At 43.4% G+C, this 18,077-nt stretch overlaps 1 protein-coding gene across 2 annotated transcripts; it reads right to left on the reverse strand.

The window, feature by feature from the left end:
* Positions 1 to 280: 280 nt before the first annotated feature.
* LOC133560108 (protein mono-ADP-ribosyltransferase PARP11-like) lies at positions 281 to 16,804 on the reverse strand. Of its 2 annotated transcripts, none has more exons than XM_061912217.1 (7): positions 16,414 to 16,804; positions 8,146 to 8,266; positions 8,003 to 8,078; positions 7,850 to 7,922; positions 7,664 to 7,782; positions 4,970 to 5,121; positions 281 to 1,127 (listed from the first exon to the last, which is right to left on the reverse strand). In XM_061912217.1, the coding sequence occupies exons 1-7, from the start codon at positions 16,540 to 16,542 to the stop codon at positions 811 to 813; spliced, it is 987 nt and encodes a 328-aa protein (XP_061768201.1). In that variant the 5' UTR covers positions 16,543 to 16,804; the 3' UTR covers positions 281 to 810. The 2 variants fall into 2 exon arrangements, with proteins under 2 accessions (XP_061768201.1, XP_061768200.1); XM_061912216.1 differs by having other exon boundaries at positions 7,664 to 7,791; positions 16,414 to 16,803.
* Between the last annotated feature and the right edge of the window lie 1,273 nt (positions 16,805 to 18,077).

An 18,077-nucleotide genomic window follows, 5' to 3' on the forward strand; every position in this document is an offset into this window, starting at 1 on the left:
GTTGTAAACTGTCATCAATTCTATATTGCATTCCGGCCAAAAACACTTGAATGTAATTACTTAATTCCCTGCTTCAAATCGTCTATCAAAGGAGCCAGTTCTGGCACTTTCATGTTGGAAATCTTTTAGAGAATGATGCCATATTCGTTTAATAAATAAAGACCACTAAAAGTATCCGTATGTTCACGTAGCGCAGCCAGTTGACTATCCCATGATGCACTGCACTTATGTGCAAAATGAATAGAACTTGTCATTGCAACCGTGTAATAGATATCAGACACAACTTAATAAATATTTATTAGCTTCACTCTAAGGTGCAGTAGAATCACTAGCTTCACAATGTGCAAATTACATAGAGACTTAACACAAGGCTCTTCTCTTAATTAACCAAGTTTCCCTGAAACTATATTTGTACTATTGCACCACCCTGTGGCGATCCCTTTTGGTGCCTCTTTCCACAAGAACCACAAAGCAAAAAACGGGGACATCTTAACAAGATGATTTACGATGCATACACACTGGAGCTAAGCCACATTGCTTGACGCTGCAGTTATTAGTCGTGAAACGTTTGAAGACAATGGTGATGTTTTGTATAAATATGTACATAAACCACCCACCACTAACATTTACGACGGGAAAATCAGATTTTGACAGCGACGGCCCATTTCCGTGCGATATAAAGTTTTCATTGTCCTCTTCGGCCGCAGTCCTTAAAGGCACTTGAGGTTATTCACGCTCCACTTAGGCACGGGACTATCACGACATCGCTGGCACTGCCTACCTCCTTGTAGAATCTGCCTCCATCCCCCTTCAGTAGAACTCGATCAGGTACTCCGGGTACACTTGATTGCTGTCGAAGATTACGTAGATCTTGGGGTTGGCCGTGTCGTCCACGCAGCTGTCGTAAAAGTTGGTCAGGCTGGTGTCCTTGGACGGAGGCCTGCAGTAGTAGGCCTGGCCTAGCGTGTACTCGCCCACCAGAACCCTCGCCAGGAACATGCTTTTATAGGACGGCTCGCTGGCAAATATCGGCGGGGCGAGTCCGTGTTTCTGCAGGTTGTTGTTGTGCTTCCCCGTGCTGTGACAGTACTTGCTGGAGTATTTGGCATCCCGGGCGAAGTAGCTCCCTGAGGGGAAGGAAAGTAATAAATACAAGTATAGAAGATCCCCGCTATTCACCGGGGTTACGTTTCCAGACCACCAAATAAACCCGAGTAATTGAGACGGCCATGAAAATGTTTGTATTAGACCAGGGGCGCTCACACTTTTTCTGCAGGTGAGCTACTTTTCAATTGACCAAGTCGAGGAGATCTACCTCATTCCTATTTATAATTTATATTTATTTATTTATGAAAGAGACTTTTTTGTTAACAAGTTAATGGTGTTTAATGATAATACAAGCATGTTTAACACACATAGATTCCTTTCTTTCATGAAGACAAGAATATAAGTTGGTGTATTTGATTGTGATGACTTGCATTGATTGGAATTAGACAGTGGTGCTGATAACGTCCGCATTTTCAAATGGAGGAAAAAAAAGTCCTCCTTTCTGTCCAATACCACATGAAAGTGGTTGGATTTGGCATCTCATTTGTCCAACTTGCATACTCGTTTTTAAACACTTTGTTATGAAAGTAGCATATGTGTGTGGCCCTTTAATGTCTGGCAGCAGGTGAGTGACGTCAGTGACTGTGCGGGTGGGCAAGCAAGTGAGAAAGCGGTCGCTGAGGGCGGGGGAGAAATACATTGGCATCAAACTCCGTAGCTTGCTAGCTTGTGCACGCTAGCTTTCTGAGACTCTTATTTTGTTAGCACAGGCAGGATGAAACAGGTCTTTTATGGTGAAGACAGGAACTGTGCTGTCGGTCTTTAGAGTTTTGACGGTAGGTACGGAGTCTCTAGAAATAAAATGTGTTTCTCTGCGTCCGCTCTGTTGGTGATTTTTTTCTTAAATATGAGCTCGCAGCAGCCAGCGTCATCTCACAAGATCCTCGGGTGCAGAGAATGTCAAACAACTGACGAAAGTGAAGTCTTGGTATGATTGATGATTGCTCATTTTTATGTATATTTTTTAATGCCTGGCTTGAGATCGACTGACACACCCTCCGAGATCGACCAGTCGATCGCCATCGACGTAATGCCCACCCCTGTATTAGACAGTACAACAAAGCCTGGGTTATGCTACTGCATCGAAGCGACATTGTACGCTACGCAGTCTCACTTTCCCACCTGGTGTTAACACTCTCTGATTTCGGATCAACGTTTGCACTAACACTGACTGTTGTAAGCAGCTAGCTAGTGCTCTCAGAGTAGCCACATACAGTGCCGCCATCTGGCACTGACCTCATGCTGGTACGCCGTAGATTGATACTGGCGTGGCGCAGTGGTGAGAGTGGCCGTGCGCAACCCGAGGGTCCCTGGTTCAATCCCCACCTAGTACCAACCTAGTCACGTCCATTGTGTCCTTGAGCAAGACACTTCACCCTTGCTCTTGATGGGTGCTGGTTAGCGCCCTGCATGGCAGCTCCCTCCATCAGTGTGTGAATGTGTGTGTGTGAATGGGTAAATGGGGAAGTAGTGTCAAAGCGCTTTGAGTACCTTGAAGCGCTATACAAGTACAACTCATTTACCATTTACAGTGGGGCAAAAAAGTATTCAGTCAGCCACCGATTGTGCAAGTTCTCCCACTTAAAATGATGACAGAGGTCTGTAATTTTCAACATAGGTACACTTCAACTGTGAGAGACAGAATGTGAAAAAAAAATCCAGGAATTCACATTGTAGGAATTTTTAATTATTTATTTGTAAATTATGGTTGAAAATAAGTATTTGGTCAACCATTCAAAGCTCTCACTGATGGAAGGAGGTTTTGGCTCAAAATCTCACAATACATGGCCCCATTCATTCTTTCCTTAACACGGATCAATCGTCCTGTCCCCTTAGCAGAAAAACAGTCCAAAGCATGATGTTTCCACCCCCATGCTTCACAGTAGTTATGTTCTTGGGATGCAACTCAGTATTCTTCTTCCTCAAAACATGACGAGTTGAGTTTATACCAAAAAGTTCTATTTTGGTTTCATCTGACCACATGACATTCTCCCAATCCTCTGCTGTATCATCCATGTATCCATTTTGGTATAAACTCAACTCGTTGTGTTTGGAGGAAGAAGAACACCACACCTACTGTGAAGCATGGGGGTGGAAACATCATGCTTTGGGGCTGTTTTTCTGCAAAGGGGACAGCACGATTGATCCGTGTTAAGGAAAGAATAAATGGGGCCATGTATCGGGAGATTTTGAGCCAAAACCTCCTTCCATCAGTGAGAGCTTTGAATGGTTGACCAAATACTTATTTTCCACCATAATTTACAAATAAATTCTTAAAAATTCCTACAATGTGAATTCCTGAATTTTTTTTTCACATTCTGTCCCTCACAGTTGAAGTGTACCTATGATGAAAATTACAGACCTCTGTCATCATTTTAAGGGGGAGAACTTGCACAATCGGTGGCTGACTAAATACTTTTTTGCCCCACTGTACCATTTATGTCCCAATACTGGTATTGCCTTTTTAAACTGAGCGGCTGATCAATCAATCAATCAATCAATCAATCAATCAATCAATCAATCAATCAGTTTACTTATATAGCCCTAAATCATAAGTGTCTCAAAGGGCTGCACAAGCCACAGCAACATCCTCGGCACAGATCCCACCCACATCAGGGTAAGAAAAAGTCAACCCGATGGGTTGACAATGAGAAACCTTGGAGGGGACCGAGATGTGGGGACCCCACCCCTGGATGGCCGGTGCAATATGATGATCTGCCGTTCCCAACCAATCTTTACCACAGCTGTGTCCCAGTGTTCTCACGCTAAAAGATTGTAGTCATGTAAAAGGTTCCTTCAAAATGAGACATGTGTTGTCGATCCACAGCACGAATCTGATTCCAAGATACTAATCATTTCCACTATGGCGGGAAGTAAACTAAGTTTCTTTCTAAACATGCCACACACACAAATAGAGCAGGACGACACAAGTAGCTAACTGCTGAAGCTTCAATGTAAAGTAGGGGTGATCGATATATGTCGATACTATCGATACAGAGTATAGAACCAGTATATAAACAATACTAAAATAATGTTGTTATTATTATTATCAAATATTTTTTGGATTGGTATTGCTTACAAAGTCAGGTAGTTGGGCGGTATAGCTCGGTTGGTAGAGTGGCCGTGCCAGCAACTTGAGGGTTGCAGGTTCGATTCCCGCTTCTGCCATCGTAGTTACTGCAGTTGTGTCTTTGGGCAAGACACTTTACCCACCTGCTCCCAGTGCCACCCACACTGGTTTAAATGTAACTTAGATATTGGGTGTCACTATGTAAAGCGCTTTGAGTCACTTGAGAAAAGCGCTATATAAATATAATTCACTTCACTATATAAATATAATTCACTTGAGTGTCTGGATAAAGGAAGGCATTTAGGGCAAAACCAAAATGATTTTGTTTAACTTTTGTGCACTAGACACTTTATCTTGTCAAAAAAAATGTACGTGGCATTCAACACCACACATTTAATTATACCGTCTGATTTGCAACGATACTAGCAAATTCTAAATTAAATAATATTATCTTCATGATTTCTACTTCAATTACAAAATATATATTATAAAATATATATAATCTAATCTATTGAATCAGGACTTAAAAAAATTGATCAAATTTGAGGCCAAAAAAATCGGATCAATAGCCAAAAATGTTTATAGGGACATTCCTAGTACATGTTTGCTGTACATTTGATGCCTTCTTTTCATGTATGTAATGTCAACAATTGCTGATTTAGGGTGAATAAGGAAAAAAAAGTGTAAAAAAATTGTAGGGAACAAGAAATCAGCGTATTCGCGGGGAAGCGAGAGTGGACTTGCAAATATGTGGGGCTCCACTGTATGCGATGGCAACAAAAAGGAGTGTACCTTTGCCGTAGACGTCGCCGTTGCCTCCTGTGAGCCGCCAATCAAAGTTAAACATGCATATGGCCTGTATGTTGATGTGTCCCGTGCCATGGAACAGCATGCGCTCCTCAATATCCAAAGTGCGCTTGACTTTCCTTAGTTGCGTTTTTTTCCTTTGAAGAGGAAACACACACACACACACACACACACACACACACACACACACACACACACACACACACACACACACACACACACACACACACACACACACACACACACACACACACACACACACACACAAACACACACGTACCCACTTCAGCAGTGACATTGAATGTTGCATCTTAAAAGGAATTTGTCACGCTTAGAAGGGGAACTGCAATTTTTGGGGGGAATCTTGCCTTTTAGTCACAATCTTTATCTAAGACAAGAACATACAGTATGTTTTATTTTTTTATGCATTCTAAATAATAAGTGAAAGCGAGCAAAAGTCTGCTTACAATGTAACCTGTAGGAGTCGCTCTATTCCGCCTATAAAACCTATAAAAACAACTAAACATCCCCGTCAATACTATAAGCATATATGTAGTTAAGTAACAGGCACATTTAGTACACAAATAATATTTAGATATTTTGAACATTTTAAGCATACGTCAGCGTATTAGTATTATAAAGGAATCACAACATTTGCTTTTTGCTTAAACAACATCACTGATTACTCATGCAGACTTCATGAGAGACAAGAAACATAATAAAACATCACTTACTACACAATGTCTACTTTCACTGAATGCCAACTGTTAGGATATTCATATATTCCCGTTTCGATGAATGACTTATAATCCTCACAAAGGGTTTAAAAAAAAAAGATGGGTGCAAAACAGCGTTTTTCTCGAGTGTTTTACCACCATCTCCGGGTCTAAATTGGCTGTCAAAGTTGACCAACTTCTCGGTTTATGTCCACAACCTTTTAATATCAAGGTGAGAGACATGATTTATAATCTACAACAGGGGGATTTAACTACATAAATAAGAGGGCCGTAGTTTCAAGAGTCCAAAGGCTCAGGGGCCGGACATCAAATTGTGGATGTTTTGTCAGAAAGTGACCGCAGGTTATATTCTTTTTGAAACTTTGTTCATTTAATTGCAAAGTAAACACATCGGCTTTCACAATGAACTGTCAAAGTCATAATTCTGCCCTCGCTACTCGATTCCAGCGTTTGCAGCTAGTAAACAGTGTGAAGAAACAGAAGTGCTGAAGTTTTGTTGGGGATTGATGTTCCTTATTTTTAATTATTTTCCTTTTTTATTTTATGTTTTCATTTTCTTTTTAAATTTAGGATCGTAAGACTGAAAATATAAGCATAAAATAAACATTACAAAAGTATAATGTCCATTGGGTATTTTACATAAATAATGTCAATTGTAGATTTTACATCCATCCATCATCTTCCGCTTATCCGAGGTCGGGTCGCGGGGGCAACAGCCTAAGCAGGGAAACCCAGACTTCCCTCTCCCCAGCCACTTCGTCTAGCTCTTCCCGGGGGATCCCGAGGCGTTCCCAGGCCAGCCGGGAGACATAGTCTTCCCAACGTGTCCTGGGTCTTCCCCGTGGCCTCCTACCGGTTGGACGTGCCCTAAACACCTCCCTAGGGAGGCGTTCGGGTGGCATCCTGACCAGATGCCCGAACCACCTCATCTGGCTCCTCTCGATGTGGAGGAGCAGCGGCTTTACTTTGAGTCCCTCCCGGATGGCAGAGCTTCTCACCCTATCTCTAAGGGAGAGCCCCGCCACACGGCAGAGGAAACTCATTTCGGCCGCTTGTACCCGTGATCTTATCCTTTCGGTCATGACCCAAAGCTCATGACCATAGGTGAGGATGGGAACGTAGATCGACCGGTAAATTGAGAGCTTTGCCTTCCGGCTCAGCTCCTTCTTCACCACAACGGATCGGTACAACGTCCGCATTACTGAAGACGCCGCACCGATCCGCCTGTCGATCTCACGATCCACTCTTCCCTCACTCGTGAACAAGACTCCTAGGTACTTGAACTCCTCCACTTGGGGCAGGGTCTCCTCCCCAACCCGGAGATGGCACTCCACCCTTTTCCGGGCGAGAACCATGGACTCGGACTTGGAGGTGCTGATTCTCATTTTTACATTTTACATGCTAATGTTAATACAGTCACACAACTACACACGTTTACGCATACAGAAATTAAACAAAATATACTGTACATCAAACCTTGCACACAATGTACCGCATGTGACTCATCACAACTAAACCTAAGGTGTCGCATTATTGTCCTCTACTGGTCAAATTTCCACCGGGCTTTCATTGCATCCAACCCGAAACATTCTTGATAGCAGCGTCATGTCCGTCACGCAATTTAAGATCAGCATCGCCATTAGAGACTTAATATTTGTAACGTGTGTTATTATTACAGCGGACATCACTTAAAACAAGATGTAAGGTTCCGCAAACAGCTAGGGTGTAATCATAGGCCAACCGGAAAAGGATGTAATTTACCGTGCTAAAAGGAAATAGCGCCCCCTAGTGTACGAGAGGCACACCCGTATGACTGATAAGTCACATTAGAGAGAGTGCAAGGACACTTGGACTTCACACGCAGGTGTGAAAACACAAAAAAATGAACTATTTGAGTTATCAGACTAATTTGGTGCATAGAAATTTAATGAGTGACACATACCTGCAGAAAAACTCCCACAAGTCCAAGTTCTGGATCCTCTGAATGGACTTGATGTGACGATCCATGGTCCTCTCATAGAGCCGAGTGACTTCTTTAAACTCGTAGGTGTCCCTCCCCAGCTGGATGAGCTGTCACGCAGGACAGAAATCAAGCCACGTACTCGTAGCTTAAATGTCGGGGACGTACCTGATAGGGCTCGTCCACGTTGATCCTCTCCCAGTGACACGGAACAGGCAAGGCCAGGTTGTCGCAAATAAACCTGAAGGCGAAGCAAGCGCACACGACTTTGAGACAATTGGGCATCTTTTTCGTGCGAAGCCACCCACCGGCGAGCCTCACCTGAAGCCGGTGGCTGAGCGGATGGAGCGTTTGATCGGCCGCTGCTTCCCTGTGGTGAGATTGATCTGCCGCATGACTGGTAAACACATGAACATGACATATTAAAATTCACCGCGCTTAAGTCATCATGGTCAGGATCGTACCCGAGAAGTCCAGCCTGTAGGTGTACTTGGCCGTGTAGAACTCCATGACGCCGCGTTGGTTCCGGCTGTAGCACAGCTCGATCTGAGCGCTGGTCACGGAGCAGGCGGCGCTGGGATCGATCTGCCGTGGGATTGAGAGAAATTCGTTTTACAAAAAAAGTCAAGCAAACACTGGCTGACACGCAATATTATCTTTAGAAATGTAACTGCTGATTTGCTTGAAGCTACTTGTAGCCTTCAGGGTGACTATTTGAAGATAACAGTAGCGCCTCGTGATCGTCATTGTTGGTTTACCGTGACAAAGTCTGTTCCAAAAGCTGCACACAACATTAGGCTGGTGCAAAAATCCAAATCTGGAGTTAAGGGTGCCCTGATTTGATATTGCTATCAGTCCAATATATTTAAAAACACAAGTATGGGATGATATCAGCTTGCATGTAAAATGTATCATATCATTTCTGATACGAGCAGCCCTGCAACATGTTTACTTGTGCAAAGCTGGACAGCCAGTTTATATCTAAATATTCTCTAATAAGCACAAGAGGTTGTTTTTTCTTCTAGCATTAAAAGATTACAGTTGGTACAAAATGCGGCTGCTAGACTTTTGACAAGAACAAGAAAGTTTGATCACATTACGCCTGTACTGGCTCACCTGCACTGGCTTCCTGTGCACTTAAGATGTGACTTTAAGGTTTTACTACTTACGTATAAAATACTACACGGTCTAGCTCCATCCTATCTTGCCGATTGTATTGTACCATATGTCCCGGCAAGAAATCTGCGTTCAAAGGACTCCGGCTTATTAGTGATCCCCAAAGCCCAAAAAAAGTCTGCGGGCTGTAGAGCTTTTTCATTTCGGGCTCCAGTACTCTGGAATACCCTCCCGGTAACAGTTCGAGATGCCACCTCAGTAGAAGCATTTAAGTCTCACCTTAAAACTCATTTGTATACTCTAGCCTTTAAATAGACTCCCTTTTTAGACCAGTTGATCTGCCGTTTCTTTTCTTTTTCTTCTATGTCCCACTCTCCTTTGTGGAGGGAGTCCGGTCCGATCCGGTGGCCATGTACTGCTCGCCTGTGTATCGGCTGGGGACATCTCTGCGCTGCTGATCAGCCTCCGCTTGGGATGGTTTCCTGCTGGCTCCGCTGTGAACGGGACTCTCGCTGCTGTGTTGGATCCGCTTTGGACTGGACTCTCGCGACTGTGTTGGATCCATTATGGATTGATCTTTCACAGTATCATGTTCTCATATGTTCTCATAGTCATCAGTATCATCAGTATCACAGTATCATGTTCTCATAGTCATCATTGTCACCGACGTCCCACTGGGTCATTATCGTCACCGGTGTCCCACTGGATGTGAGTTTTCCTTGCCCTTATGTGGGCCTACCGAGGATGTCGTAGTGGTTTGTGCAGCCCTTTGAGACACTAGTGATTTAGGGCTATATAAGTAAACATTGATTGATTGATTGATTCTACTGTAACTAAGCACACAACAGCACACAAGCTCGATATACATAATAATTGTCCTTCATTGAACAATATTGTTGTTTAAAACAGTACATTTGTCAATGTAAACAAGTATTAAATCATTATAGTTGTATATTATTTAAACATAAAAAGTCTCCCACCCCCCTTGAACACATTGTTGAACCAATACTTTAGACACAGTATTTCTCCAAGGCCGGGGTTAATCAATTATTTGAACGATGAATGAAAATGAACTCGATAACTTTGTCGTGGCCGATTAATTGTCATGTCTTTGTGTTTGTTTTCTTAGTCTCTCACTTTCAAACAGGGTACAAGAGTTGGCCTTCCGGAAGATAGGCATCGATCCAGGATCGTTTTAAAAGGAAATCAATCAAATTTTATTTATGTTAAAAAAAAAGAAAAACACTGGATTTAGGAATGGCAAACTCTATAACAGGGGTCGGGAACCTTTTTGGCTGAGAGAGCCATGAAAGCCAAATATTTCAAAATGTATTTCCGTGAGAGCCATATCATATTTTTTAACACTGAATACAACCAAATGCGTGCATTTTTAAGTAAGACCAACATTTTTAGGGTGTAATGAGTTGGGGCGGTATAGCTCGGTTGGTAGAACGGCCGTGCCAGTAACTTGGGGGTTGCAGGTTCGATCCACACTTCCGCCATCCTAGTCCCTGCCGTTGTGTCCTTGGGCAAACCACTTTACCCACTTGCTCCCAGTGCCACCCACACTGGTTTAAATCTAAAAATTAGATATTGGGTTTCACTATGTAAAGCGCTTTGAGTCACTAGAGAAAAAGCGCATGTTCTCCCCGTGACTGCATGGGTTCCCTCCGGGTACTCCGGCTTTCTCCCACCGCCAAAAACATGCACCTGGGGATAGGATAGGTTGATTGGCAACACTAAATGGTCCCTAGTGTGTGAATGTGAGTGTGAATGTTGTCTATCTGTGTTAGCCCTGTGATGAGGTGGAGACTTGTCCAGGGTGTTACCTTCACTTCTTATTCTTTTTAATAACATTGTTATTCTAAAGCTAATATAATACTTCTTACCATTAATGCAACTTCTTGAACAGGTGCGATAGAAAATGAATGGTTGGATTAAAATGCATGAGAATGTTTTATCATTTGAACGTTATTTTTAACACTGTGATTACCAGCAGAATTATTCATTACTTATCGTGTTAAGCAATGTCAGCTAAGATTTATCTGAGAGCCAGATGCAGTCATCAAAAGAGCCACATCTGGCTCTAGAGCCATAGGTTTCCTACCCCTGCTCTATAAGAAGTTTAGCCCTTTTAATTATAACGACCTCCAATGTTAAGTCTATTTGCCCGTCTGTGGCGTCATCAAAACAAAAATGACGGATAGCAATAGTAGCCGAAAAAGGATATAACAAACTAAATGCCACAAGACAATATCATTAATAACAACACACAAACTTTCATCTACAGCACGATTGCAAAAGCCACAAAAAAGACAAACCCTCCACACTAATATAAAACCGCAATACAAGTGTTATAGCGGGGCACCGACTAAAGGAGCACAACATGAAGTGTGACGTACAATACGCAACTGGCAGCCAAAGAAAATATATTTCATAAGAAGCACATGAATAAAAGAAATGGATGAAGGAGGCTATGGAAATTAGTAAGCAAGGGGCCAACATCATGAATATGGATGATCCATCCATCCATCCATCCGTCTTTTTTCGCGTATCCGAGGTCGGGTCACAGGGGTAGCAGCCTCTTTCTCAAGATGGCGCTGCTGTAGTGGCTGCTGTAGGCAGGAGCTCTGTGCTCTTGTGTCATCCATTTGTGTTTCCCTCTTGTTTTCATGTGTTATTATATATTTTTTGCATTTTGGTCCGGGACCCTTTGGGACTGTGTGACAAGGGGTGACACTTTCGTGACCTCTGTGGTGTTTTTTTTGTGGACTTCTGGATCTGCCTCCCGGGAGCCTTTTGGCCATGGAGACCAGCTGCTGGGTGTCTGCCACACAGGAGTCGGTTTGGAGGGACTGGAGGAGATGCCGATGAGGGGACAGGGCTGCGGAGGTAGCACTGAGCGCTGGGACGGAGAGGCTTCGCGGTGTCTTGGCTGGGTGAGCAGGTGTCGGACACCTCAGTCACCTTGGACGTATCCTCACTCATCCATGCTGACTGGACATTGGCCGAGAGTGGAGTCGGCTGTCTTGGTTGCTTTGTTGGGTCTGCTCCTGTCTCTGGCCATGCTCCCGCCACCCCAGCGGATGATTGCGTGGAACACCGCAGAGGCCACCACAGTGTATGTTTCTTTTACTTTTTATTCATAGCTGTATGTAGAAGTGTCTGGTTGTATCTGCTGCTTTAATGTCCTCTGTGTTCTTTGATGTTTCCCTCTTACACACATGTAAGAGGGATGTGTACTATGGCTATGAGTTGTTGTTTTTTTCCCTTGGCCTCAGTCTGCACCCCCCGTCAGCGATCCTGTTCTGTCTCCCTGTAATGTTTGTTTGATCTTGAATGGGATTGTGCTGAAAATTGTAATTTTCCTGACGGAATAAATAAAGTACTATCTAATCTAATCTAATCCATCTAATCTAAGCAGGGAAGCCCAGACTTCCCTCTCCCCAGCCACTTCGTCTATGGATGATATTATTTATTATTTATTTTTAACATGCCTCAAAACACAGTACGGTGGTACAGGGGTTAGTGCATGTGCCTCACAATACGAAGGTCCTGAGTAGTCCTGGGTTCAATCCCGGGCTCGGGATCTTTCTGTGTGGAGTTTGCATGTTCTCCCCGTGACTGCGTGGGTTCCCTCCGGGTACTCCGGCTTCCTCCCACTTCCAAAGACATGCACCTGGGGATAGGTTGATTGGCAACACTAAATGGTCCCTAGTGTGTGAATGTGAGTGTGAATGTTGTCTGTCTATCTGTGTTGGCCCTGCGATGAGGTGGAGACTTGTCCAGGGTGTTACCATGAATTGATTAACGTGGAACCCGACTTAAACAAGTTGAAAAACTTATTGGGGTGTTACCATTTAGTGGTCAATTGTACGGAATATGTACTGTACTGTGCAATCTACTAATACAAGTTTCAATTAATCAATCAAAAGTGTACCCGGTCTTCCGCCCGGATGCAGCTGAGCTAGGCGCCAGCACCCCCTGCGACCCCCAAAAAAGGGACAAGCGATAGAAAATGGATGGATGCTTTAAAACAGCAGCTTGGAATTGGGCACATGCTCTCCCTGAGAGAGCATGAGGAGGTTGAGGTGGGCAGGGTTTGGGGCGGGGGATGTATATTGTAGCATCCCGGAAGAGTTAGTGCTGAAAGGGCTTCTGGGTATTTGTTTTGTGGTGTTTATGTTGTGTTACGGTGCGGATGTTCTCCCGAAATGTGTTTGTCGTTCTTTTTCGGTGTGGGTTCACATATTTGTAACAGTGTCAAAGTTGTTTATACAGCCACCCTCAGTGTGACCTATATGGCTGTTGACAGAGTATGCCTTGGATGTAGATATTATGTTACTGTGCCGACACACAAAGGCAGTGCCTTTAAGGTTTATTGGCGCTCTGTACTTATCCCTCTGTCCAGGTACACAGCGGCGTTTTATCCATCCATCCATCTTGTTCTGCTTATCCGAGGTCAGGTTGCGGGGGCAGCAGCCTAAGCAGGGAAGCCCAGACTTCGCTCTCCCCAGCCACTTCGTCCAGCTCTTCCCGGGGGATCCCAAGGCGGTCCTAAGCCAGCCGGGAGACATATTCTTCCCAACGTGTCCTGGGTCTTCCCCGTGGCCTCCTACCGGTTGGACGTGCCCTAAACACCTCCCTAGGGAGGCGTTCGAGTGGCATCCTGACCAGATGTAGAGGAGCAGCGGCTTTACTTTGAGCTCCTCCCGGATGGCAAAGCTTCTCACCCTGTCTCTAAGGCAGTGGTTCACAAATGGGGGTACTTGTACACCTGGGGGCACTTGAAGGTAGGCCAAGGGGTACAGGAGATTTTTTAGAAATATTCTAAAAACAGCAACAATTCAAAAATCCTTTATAAATATATTTATTGAATAATACATCAAGAAAATATGAATGTATGTTCATAAACTGTAAAAAGAAATGCAGCTATGCAATATTCACTGTTGACAACTCGATTTTTTGTGGACACGTTCCATAAATATTGATACAAAAAATTTCTTTTTTTGTGAAGAAAGGTTTAGAATTAAGTTCATGAATCCAGATGGATCTCTATTACAATCCCCAAAGAGGGCACTTTAAGTTGATGATTACTTCTATGTGTAGAAATCTTTATTTGTAATTGAATCACAAGTTTATTTTTCAACAAGTTTTTAGTTATTTTTACATCTTTTTTTCCAAATAGTTCAAGAAAGACCACTACAAATGAGCAATATTTTGCACTGTCATACAATTTGATGAATCAGAAACTGATGACATAGTGCTGTATTTTACTTCTTCGTCTCTTTCTTTCAACCAAAAATGCTTCGCTCTGATTAGGGGGTACTTGAATTTAAAAAATGTTCACAGGGGGTACATCACTGAAAAAAGGTTGAGAACCACTGCTCTAAGGGAGAGCCCCGCCACACGGCGGAGTCAACTCATTTCGGCCGCTTGTACCCGTGATCTTATCCTTTCGGTCATGACCCAAAGCTCATGACCATAGGTGAGGATGGGAACATAGATCGACCAGTAAATTGAGAGCTTTGCCTTCCAGCTCAGCTCCTTCTTCACCACAACTGATCGATACAACGTCCACATTACTGAAGACGCCGCACCGATCCGCCTGTTGATCTCATGATCCACTCTTCAGTCATACATTTTACTTTTTGAAACCCATACCAATAATTTCCGATATTAAATTTTAAAGCATTTATCGGCCGATAAAATCGGCAGTCCGCTAGATTTTTTGTGGACATGTTCCATAAATATTGATGCTAAAGATTTCTTTTTTTGTGAAGAAATGTTTAGAATTAAGTTCATGAATCCAGATGGATCTCTATTACAATCCCCAAAGAGGGCACTTTAAGTTGATAATTACTTCAATGTGTTGAAATCTGCATTTATAATTGAATCACATGTTTATTTCTTAACAAGTTTTTAGTTATTTTTACATCTTTTTTTCCAAATAGTTCAATAAAGACCACTACAAATGAGCAATATTTAGATTGGATTAGATTAGAAAGTACTTTATTTATTCCGTCAGGAGAGTTCCTTCAGGAAAATTAAAATTTTCAGCACAGTCCCGATCAAAATCAGTCAAACAATACAGGGAGATAGAACAGGATCGCTGACGGGTCTGCCGGCTTCCAGCGCCCCTTACAAAAAAGATGAGATACAGGTAATCGGGGGGAAGGGAAGAATGGGAGAAAAAAAAATAGAAGATTAAAATAAAATAAAAAAATCAGTCTTAGCCTGGGCCCTGGAGAGGGGGTGCAGACTGAGGCCAAGGGGAAAAAAAACAACTCATAGCCATAGAACACATCCCTCTTACATGTGTGTAAGAGGGAAACATCAAACATCAAAGAACACTGAGGACATTAAAGCAGCAGATATAACCAGACACTTCTACATTTTGCCCCGGTATACAATTTAATAAATCAGAAACTGATGACATAGTGCTGTATTTTAATTCTTTATCTCTTTTTTTAACCAAAAATGCTTTGCTCTGATTAGGAGGTACTTGAATGACATTTTTTTTACAGGGGGTACATCACTGAAAAAAGGTTGAGAACCACTGCTCTAAGGCAGAGCCCCGTCACCCGGCGGAGGAAACTCATTTCGGCCGCTTGTACCCGTGATATTATCGTTTCGGTCATGACCCAAAGCTCATGACCATAGGTGAGGATGGGAACGTAGATCGACCAGTAAATTGAGAGCTTTGCCTTCCGGCTCAGCTCCTTCCTCATTCACAACGGATCGATACAACGTCCGCATTACCGAAGACGCCGCACCGATCCGCCTGTTGATCTCACAATCCACTCTTCACAGTCATAAATTTTACTTTTTGAGACAGATACCAATAAATTCCGATATTACATTTTAAAGCATTTATCGGCCGATAAAATCGGCAGTCCGCTAGATTTTTTGTGGACATGTTCCATAAATATTGATGCTAAAGATTACTTTTTTTGTGAAGAAATGTTTAGAATTAATTTCATGAATCCAGATGGATCTCTATTACAATCCCCAAAGAGGGCACTTTAAGTTGATGATTACTTCTATGTGTTGAAATCTGCATTTATAATTGAATCACATGTTTATTTTTCAACAAGTTTTTAGTTATTTTTACATCTTTTTTTCCAAATAGTTCAATAAAGACCACTACAAATGAGCAATATTTAGATTAGATTAGATTAGAAAGTACTTTATTTATTCCGTCAGGAGAGTTCCTTCAGGAAAATTAAAATTCGATACAACGTCCGCATTACCGAAGACGCCGCACCGATCCGCCAGTTGATCTCACAATCCACTCGTCACAGTCATAAATTTTACTTTTTGAAACAGATACCAATAAATTCCGATATTACATTTTAAAGCATTTATCGGCCGATAATATCGGCAGCCCGATATAATCGGACATCCCTGATTTCAACTCAACTTCCTTCAATTCGAATTGGAATTCTACTTCTGGTTTGCTAATTTCGTGAAATTGAACTGGAATTTAAGAAATATTTTCATCTCAATTCGGGATTTTACCAGCCTTTTCTTGACCATTTGCGCCCGCAGTGATTTAATCCCCAGTCCTTTTTTGTCCCCATTGTTTACTTGACAACAACACAAGATGGCCGTACCTCGAACATGTGCCACACCCCACATTCGGCCAGGTAGAACCAGCTCCAGTTGGGCTCCAGGGTGTCCATGTCCTCCACCTCAGCGGACTCATCCTCGGCGGCGGCCCGGGTGGCGAGCATGGCTAACATTGCGAGGCCACCGGGAGGAGAACAAAGAAAACGGGCCCACCGGCTGTGGGGTTTCAAGGCTGGCCGAGCTCAATCATCCTGAAAGTTCCGTCCAGACACGGGGGCAGAAGTGCGGCCACATGCCGCCACGTCACCGGGGAACTCTGACGGCGTCCCAGCCGTGACGGCGGCGTCCGCTGGCAGCCATGAACGTCGGAGATCGAGGCCAAATCAGTCTCTTTGGATGTTTGTTGTCATTTCCTTGTTTCCGCGTCACACGATGACGTCACTCACAGCGCACCAATCAACGCAACGTAAAATTAATATGCCCTGATTTTTACTTGCACGGCTCTGGGTTTGCTAAAACAAGGGCGAACTTTTGCTGTTTTTAATTCTGACAGGCGCAATACATTTTGAAAAGGCAGTTTTTCTTTAAGGGGAAAATTGATTGATTGAAACTTTTATTAGTAGATTGCACAGTTCAGTACATATTCCGTACAATTGACCACTAAATGGTAACACCCGAATCAATCAATCAATCAATCAATGTTTACTTATATAGCCCTAAATCACTAGTGTCTCAAAGGGCTGCACAAACCACCACGACATCCTCGGTAGGCCCACATAAGGGCAAGGAAAACTCACACCCAGTGGGACATCGGTGACAATAATGACCCAGTGGGACGTCGGTGACAATAATGACTATGAGAACCTTAGAGAGGAGGAAAGCAATGGATATCGAGCGGGTCTAACATGATACTGTGAAAGTTCAATCCACAATGGATCCAACACAGTCGCGAGAGTCCAGTCCAAAGCGGATCCAACACAGCAGCGAGAGTCCCGTTCACAGCGGAGCCAGCAGGAAACCATCCCAAGCGGAGGCGGATCAGCAGCGCAGAGATGTCCCCAGCCGATACACAGGCAAGCAGTGTGTATAAGTTTTTCAACCTGTTTAAAGGCCTGCTGAAACCCACTACTACCCACCACGCAGTCTGATAGTTTATACATCATCCATCCATCCATTTCCTACCGCTTATTCCCTTTCGGTGTCGCGGGGGGCGCTGGCGCCAATCTCAGCTACAATCGGGCGGAAGGCGGGGTACACCCTGGACAAGTCGCCACCTCATCGCAGGGCCAACACAGATAGACAAACAACATTCACACTCACATTCACACACTAGGGCCAATTCAGTGTTGCCAATCAACCTATCCCCAGGTGCATGTCTTTGGAAGTGGGAGGAAGCCGGAGTACCCGGGACATCAATGATGAAATATTAACATTGCGACACTTGCCAATACGGCCTTTTTAGTTTACTAAATTGCAATTTTAAATTTCCCGCGAAGTGTCCTGTTGAAAACGTTGCGGAATGCTGATGTGTACGCGTGACGTCACGGACTGTTAGGAAATATTAGCGCTGCGCACACACAGCTAAAAGTCGTCTGCTTTAACCGCATAATTACACAGTATTTTGGACATCTGTGCAGCTGAATCTTTTGAAATTAGTTCAATTAATAATGTAGAAGTCAAAGTGGAAAGATGGAGTTGGGAAGCTTTA

The sequence above is a fragment of the Nerophis ophidion genome, linkage group LG10, assembly GCF_033978795.1.
Source record: "Nerophis ophidion isolate RoL-2023_Sa linkage group LG10, RoL_Noph_v1.0, whole genome shotgun sequence".
NCBI classification, from domain to species: Eukaryota; Metazoa; Chordata; class Actinopteri; order Syngnathiformes; family Syngnathidae; genus Nerophis; species Nerophis ophidion.

Bases quoted from the DNA above. Each gene is read 5' to 3' on its own strand.
- LOC133560108 (XM_061912216.1), bottom strand. From the start codon at position 16,542: ATGTTAGCCATGCTCGCCACCCGGGCCGCCGCCGAGGATGAGTCCGCT. The intron at 7,923-8,002 runs GTGAGGCTCGCC...CTTCGCCTTCAG, and splicing joins CGCTCAGCCACCGGCTTCAG to GTTTATTTGCGACAACCTGG. The intron at 5,122-7,663 runs GTATGTGTCACT...TCCTCTTCAAAG, and splicing joins TTGTGGGAGTTTTTCTGCAG to GAAAAAAACGCAACTAAGGA.